The 7,835-nt window shown below is 36.9% G+C and overlaps 1 protein-coding gene across 1 annotated transcript; it reads left to right on the top strand.

Moving 5' to 3' along the window:
- The first annotated feature begins 5,047 nt into the window (after positions 1–5,047).
- On the top strand, positions 5,048–6,742 carry LOC127426993 (urotensin-2 receptor-like). The gene has a single exon (XM_051674269.1). The coding sequence runs from the start codon at positions 5,385–5,387 to the stop codon at positions 6,663–6,665; it is 1,281 nt and encodes a 426-aa protein (XP_051530229.1). The 5' UTR covers positions 5,048–5,384; the 3' UTR covers positions 6,666–6,742.
- Positions 6,743–7,835: the final 1,093 nt, after the last annotated feature.

The following is a 7,835-nucleotide window of genomic DNA, read 5'->3' as shown; positions in this document are numbered from 1 at the left end:
GCATTGATTTTTAATGCATAACCTGTAACCTGTAGCTCAGTGGTAAAATACGCTGGCTACCAGCCAGGAGTTCGCTAGCTCGCTAGTTCAAATCCCAGGGCATGCTGAGTGACCCCATCCAGGTCTCCTAGGCAACCAAATTGGCCTGGTTGCTAGGGAGGGTAGAATCACATGGGATTAACTCCTTGTGGTCGCTATAATGTGGGGTGTTCTTGGTGGGGCGTGTGGTGAGTTGAGCGTGGTTGCCGCGGTGGATGTTGTGAAGCCTCCACATGCGCTATGTCTCCGTGGCAACGTGCTCAACAAGCCACCTGATAAGATGCACGGGTTGATGGTCTCAGACACAGAGGCAACTGGGATTCGTCCTCCGCCACCCAGACTGAGGCGAATCACTACGCAACCACGAGGACTTAAAAGCACATTGGGAATTGGGCATTCCAAATTGGGAGAAATTTAAAAAATAAGAAAAGTGAAGTTAGTTTTGTGAAAGAATTTGCACCATTTGTTTCCAGGTGCCACTTAGTCTGACTCTATTTCTAACGTGATGACACTCAGACATTTGTAGTGTGACTTAAGTGTCCAAATATTTTGGGGGTCACTGTAAGTATGACTACATTTTTAAAGGTAAGCCATTCAATTTAAAGTTCAGAGAGGATTCAATTGTGGCTGCTATTACTCTTGCAGTGAAAACAAAGTTATTCAAACAGTATCACTTCTGCATTTTTGCAAAGCTTTGTGATAACAATCCTCAATGTTTTGAATCTTGTAAAAAAAAAAAAAAAAAGGAGTTTCAGAGAGATCCTTGAGCATCTGTTCAGAGTCAGGTGTGACCTCAGTTGTTAAAAAAAATAAAATACAAAATTATTAAACCCATTCTCTCATCTGGTATCTCCCACTCAACCCCTCCAGGGCTCAATCATGCATCAATTAAAAAACACGATTTCATGACAGTCACATCAAAAAGCATGAACCAAAATGACTCTGTGAAAAGATGAGAGCAAATGCAAAGAAGACACTCTGCAAAAGGCACCTGAGGATACATGGAGATTATACAAGTAGCAGGCAGAAGTAGCAGTCAAATTCACAGAGGTCCAGGATATGCTTAAAGTAAAAGAGCTCAGATGGAAACCTACAAATATATACAGTAGATGAAAAATGGATAGAGATTTTGTCCTTGGTTTCTCCTTAGGCACATCATTAGGTTTGGTGTTCATTATGCAGGAACAGCACGGAATTCAGGGAGAAACTTTGAAATGGAATTTTGCTGATGTTTTAATGATTTCTGTGGAGGCCTTGTTAAGACATCATCCTATTCTCAACATAAATGCCCCATTATTACTGATGTCACATCTGTTAAACAGAAAATAAAAGTTCCTGGCATATTCATGATTGATAGTGGCAAGGGAAAAGACTTAGTCCTATAATTCAGCCAGCCCTCAATTTCTCCTATTCACATATTAACACATGGTAATGAGAACAACATTTTCACTAATACAAATAAATACTGCATTTCGTGGTTCCTACAGGCAGAGATGAATGGATCAATTGAACCAATGCATTTGCAAGGTCAGCTGCCAGCACCTAATCAAAAAGCAGAATTGATTCGTTTAATAGGCAAGATTCAAAGCAAACATTATCTCTGTGACCATAACCCCAGCACGTTGACCGTGAATGCCTATGACAATGCATGTGGTTAAAGGAGATTTTTTTAATGGAATAGACATTATACCTGACAGACATCACTGATATGCACGTCCTGAGATATCAAACTTAATCACTTTAATTCAGTGTTAGGTCTCACTGAAGTCTAACTATGTCCAAATAAATCTAAATAAGAAAATTATTAAAATGGCTAATATTGCATACAACACCTTTAACATTAAAGAAATAAGCCATTTTGAACAACTGAGCATAACAATTATACAAAATGTATCTCTTTTCAATTTTCTCAGAGTTTTTACTAATTGAAAATTACAGAAGCATGAATGCATCAGAGCATCAAATAGCAAGACAAGTCACAGCAGGGAAGTAGATAGGATATATGAAAGAGAACTGGAATGAACAAGATTTTACATTGTTCTTGGTAGAAATCTTTGCAAAAAAAACTCTGTACTGCTTAGACCAGCATGTAAACAAAATAAATTTTGCTTCAAGTAGACATGTTTCAATATGCAAATACATTCCCACATACATCTATATATACACAGTATACTGTAATGTGCAGCCTAAAGAAAACATATTAAGGCCAGTTAAGAATTGAAATCACCACCAAAGAACGATGTCAAATTAATCTGACATATAACTAAATAACAACCTCAAAATCTTTCTGTAATTGTGAGGCTCGTCACAACCTGGTATAATAGACTTGCTATAGGCCTGTTTGCTATGCCAGTATTTTTGCAAAATGGTTTAACGTGGCTCGTTAACGTATCACTGCATTTTCCTGGTGAAATCAACATAAGAGGCACTACAACAACAATTACTTTTAATCCCTTTTACACAAAACATGAGTAAAATGCCAGATTATGAGTTCATAAACACTTATTTTCACCCTGTTCCTCACACTATGCCTATCTTATGACATCAAAATACCTTTACTATAGTGCATGACTTAAGGTGATACATTCTGCCATTTGCAACAAATAACTAACAACATTTACAAGCTTGTTCAAGCATGATCAAATTGAACGGTAGCTCAACTAAAAGAAAGTGGCATTTGCAATGCAAATGGCCTGGGTACGAGTCCTGAAGAGCACGCAAGTCAACATGTTAACCGAAAGTGTCATAGAAGCGCCACAAAATGTTACATTTGCTTTTTATGACACTCAGTTAGGCTTGGGGTAGGGAGGTCAATTTTGTTGAGTTAAAACTTGATAGAGCATTATCCTTCAAAAACCTCATCTGTTTTTCATCACAAATTTGCTTTTTATGATACTATCGGTTAGGATTCGGTTTAAGGTAGGGACGTCATTTTTTTGGTTTAAAACCGTATAGAGTAGTACATTAAAACCCACACAGTGAACATTTCACCTCATTACTGCTGCGATACATGTAATATACTACATGATTTTTTTTTTTAAATGTCACCACAACCACATCATTTTTAAGAGGTCAGGCTGGATTTTCTTAAAGCAGAAGATTTGGAAAAATAATGACTGAACACTTCGCCCATCTGCCATTGGTAGAACAACTCAAACGTCGCGCCACAACAGGATATCTTATGACATGAAGCCAATACAAAACACCAGGAAATGTTACAGGAACTGAACTTAAAAGCACAAATAACTCCCTGCACCTGGTGTACCTGAATTGGCCCACCTGCCTGTGAGTTCCTCTTCAACAGCTTTCATAAAACATCAGTATTCAGCTCCCACAGTTCTTACAATTCCACCATGCCAATCATGTGCTCTCAGTTTCAAATATCTAGGGCTCTCAATTCTGTGCATATAAAATACTTACTGAAACACCATCATCTGGTTCATGTGGTGCTGCCAATCATTCTTATGCCAGGATCTACCAGGATCAGTCAGGATCAATGACAGTTCCATTCAAAGACATAAAGAACAGTAATATTGCAAAAGAAGCATAGGGAACGCTTTCATATAATCACTAACCTTAGCTATTTACTGCATAGCCTTAAGAGTCATTTTCCAATATATAATGACTTTATATAGTCAAAGTGAAATTTACTTATGTAGCACTTTAAAAACAAATGTTGACCAAACTGCTGCACAGCCATTTTAAAATATCATAATACAAGGAGAAAACTAAGAATGATGGAAATCCAATCTTAACCACAACAGAAACAAAAACACCTGCAAATCATGGGGGAAATACTGAAACTGTGATGCATCAGTCTGTGCACTGCATAAATTAAATGAAACAATATCTCTTGAAACCAACAAGAAAGTTCAGATAACTTACCATTAAGTGTATTCATCTGAATTATGAATAAAAATGCATTTGCAAATGATAATAAATGCACAGTCATGCTTGCTACTTGCTTTGTAGGAAAATCATAAAACAAACCTTTTTAAATTAGGAAGATTGTAGCATTATCGTCAAGATCTGAAAAATCTACCTTGAATGTAATGCAATTCGCTCTGGATAAAAGCATCTGTCAAATGAATAAATATTAAACGTTAAAGCAGGAAGCAAACTTTATTTCAAATTAGGTAGATTATAGCCATATCATCAAGAAAAAAATTCTGTAACAAAGACTTATAATTTAGGAAGCTTTGTGTCTCCAGATTTTTCTTGTTGACCATGGTGTGAGGCAAATTATGGATGTAGATTGAATACAAGTACTTTACATTAAAACAGTTAATAAACAAAACAAATCAAAGATTCAAATTGAACCTTCATTCTTTAATCACAAATCAGTTATAAATCTTTATTAATTTGTAAAATAGCATTACCAACAATGAAATGCATATACAGTATGAACATTAAATATTGTGCAAACACTTTACAATAAAGTTCTGTTTGTTAACAATTAATAATGCATCTCTTATCATTAACTATAATTGGACAATGAACAATTTTTACAACATTTTTTAAATTGGTTAAAGTTAATTTATCAAAATACTAAAATTAATTGTTCATGTTAGCTCATGTTCATTTATGTTAACACAAATTTTAAAGCATGCAAATAAATGTATATTTAGAAATTAACATTAACCAAGATGCAAAAATCATTGTTAGTTCATGTTAACTAATATTTAACTAATGTTAATGAATGCAACCTTATTGTAAAGCGTTACTGTTTCTATATAAATAAGCTTTCAGGACGTTTATGAACATTAAATATGTAATATATATATAATATATAATATGTATATAAATCGTATAAGCCTCCAAGACGTAATAAAACAGCAAAGTATGAAATATGCTAAATGTGGAGAGCTGATTAGTGATGCCTTTACGTTACAACGCAAATGCAAGGGAGATTAAACCAATCAGATTTATTCACAAGGTTCATGAGAACAGTGCAGATCTGTGGAAATGAGCCAATGTGAAAAGCACCGTGGTAATTGGGTTGCTGGTATTTGTCGCACACCAAAGCAGAGAGGGGGAAAAAGGTGGTTTCTAAATATAGCCTATTATTCACACCATAAGAAAACATTTCATTGACAATATAGATTTGATTTTACACCATTCGAAACCTGCTCAGCCAGTGAGTAAACAAATGAATGAAATAAATGAATTAAATAAAATGTTAACAAAACAATTGAATATGACTTTAATGCGTATAAAAAAGAATCTCTTTATTAATTTCAATATATAAAAAATATTTGCCAGATTTTTGTTCCCTCAAATGTTCAGGGTCTATTCGACGTATCGCAGATTAAACATCATTTAAAATCTTGGCTATTAAGCACTTTATGTCGCTGAGGTGTTTGGTCACAACTTTCTTTGAATTATTTTGTGGAGAAAAGACAAGTGCAGAGCATCGGTTTGACGTCAGGCGCTGCGGACACAGTATACGCTCTCAGACACATCTGACAAATATCAAAACAGTGTCTGGGTCTCGCGCACCTGGCGTAAAGTTACCGCGCGCGCAGAGCTTTACATTCACCGGGAGCGCAATGAATTTCAACAAGTCGGGCGATTTCAACGGTCCGTCCCGTAACAGCAACTCCGGTTCCGTGGACGAGCTTGTGATAACGACGACATTCGGGACATTGCTGTCGGTGGTTTACATCGTCGGGGTTACGGGAAATGTCTATACGCTGGTGGTCATGTGCCATTCCATACGGTTCGCCACTTCGATGTACATCTCCATCATTAACCTGGCGCTCGCGGATCTCCTCTACCTCTCTACCATCCCGTTCGTGGTGTGCACGTACTTTCTGAAGGACTGGTTCTTCGGGGATGTGGGCTGCAAGATCTTGTTAAGTCTGGACCTGTTAACTATGCACGCGAGTATCTTTACTCTGACTGTGATGTGTATGGAGCGCTACCTGGCAGTGACTAAACCATTAGATACTGTGAAACGCTCCAAGAGCTACCGAAAAGCCATGGCGTGCTGCGTCTGGATTTTATCTCTCGTACTAACTCTTCCCATGACCATCATGGTTAATCAGACTACTAAAAAAGCCGCAGACGGAGGGGTGAAAAGGATGTGCGCGCCCACCTGGGCACCACAGGCATATAAAATTTACCTGACCGTCCTGTTTTGCACGAGCATAATGGCGCCAGGGCTAGTCATTGGTTACCTGTACACCAGACTAGCAAGGACTTACCTGGAGTCCCAAAGGACATCCATTAATAAAGGCAGTAAGCGCTCGCCAAAGCAGAAAGTTCTCATTATGATTTTCACCATCGTGCTTGTGTTCTGGGCGTGCTTTCTACCCTTCTGGATATGGCAGCTGGTGCCGCTGTATCACAAGCCCTTCCGTCTCGCGTCTCACACGCACACGAGCATCAATTACCTCGTGTCGAGTCTGACCTACAGCAACAGCTGCATCAACCCTTTACTGTACACACTCCTCACCAAGAACTATCGGGAGTATCTTAAAAACCGTCACAAGAGTTTTTACCGCTACACGTCATCTTTTAAAAAGCGCCCACCGAGTTTGTACTCTTGGGGAAAGTCTGCGTCATCCAGTAATCAGTTTGAGTTCAACTCGGAGACGCTTGTCATGGCGCAGTTAAAGGTGTAGTGATGTGGTGGGGGAAGCCTTAATCCGTTCATGTTAAGGTAAATGTTTGAATGGAACATCCACGATCCAGCCATATTCTCCACTCCATTCACAAAACAACCCACTCATTCACATAGGCTGTTTTGCAAAGTTGCTTTAATTTGTATATATATATATATATATATATATATATATATATATATATATATATATAGGCATGTAGGCTATCACTGTAACAATGTCATGTCCTTAAGGTGACTTTGAAGATATCAAATGAAAAAAAAAATAAAAAATGCTTGCTTGTTCAGGCATACAAGCAACAGTTTAGGACTGACAAATTTATCAAGGTAATGGTTGCCTTTACAGATGGGTATAATAAAATTTGTATCAGCTTTATTAGGCTGACTGAGAGAAGACATTTATTAACATGCTGTTAAAGGCCTTAGAGTGCTTAACAGTGGAAAAACAAGTGGATGTCAATGGTTGTATTAAATAACTTGAGAATTGTCAGAAATCATTGCATCCCCTTTCGCAATGTTGCTTCAAGGTAAGAAAAAGATTACAGGAAGACAGCAATCTGGTTTGAGGTTGCTTTTAATATAATAATAATAATAATAATAATAAAGTAAATACCAGAAAATGAAGCTACACTTAAATCTATCATGTGGTTTGTTTGGTCTATAACAGGGTTTTTCAAACTTTTTGATGCCAAGGACCCCCAAATATGATGATCCCTTTGCGAGGACTCCCTCCCTAAAATATAAAAATGAAGCAATATAATCATTTGTGGCATTATGTTAATAACCAATAAAAAATAAATAAAAATCGACACACCCCTACTTTTCTTTAAAACAAAGCAAAAATCTAGGTTATGAGTCACTTACAATGGAAGTAAATGGGGCCAATTTTTGGAGGGTTTGACCTCCTGAGACCTGAGCATGACTGCTGTGTGTATTTCCCTTTTTGATTTGTAAGTAGTAGCCCCTAATTACCATCCAATTTTTTGGTATTTATTTTTTTGAAGAGCAAATCACTTTTCTAAAAATTGTTGTCCTTATGGGGACAGCGGGACTAAGTTCTAAAATTGTAAATAATAGCAAGCTTAAGTCTTTTTGATAAACAATTTTTCTTTTTTTTTTTTCTTTTTTTTTTTTTTTAATGTTTCCAGGGGTGTTGGTTATTCATGTTTTT

The sequence above is a fragment of the Myxocyprinus asiaticus genome, chromosome 36, assembly GCF_019703515.2.
Source record: "Myxocyprinus asiaticus isolate MX2 ecotype Aquarium Trade chromosome 36, UBuf_Myxa_2, whole genome shotgun sequence".
Classification (NCBI taxonomy): Eukaryota; Metazoa; Chordata; class Actinopteri; order Cypriniformes; family Catostomidae; genus Myxocyprinus; species Myxocyprinus asiaticus.
Note: the sequence above shows the minus strand (reverse complement) of the source record. Positions and strands in the feature narration are given on the sequence as shown.

What these genes read in the sequence shown, in the direction of transcription:
- LOC127426993 (XM_051674269.1), top strand. Translation starts at nt 5,385, where the DNA reads ATGTCGCTGAGGTGTTTGGTCACAACTTTCTTTGAATTATTTTGTGGA.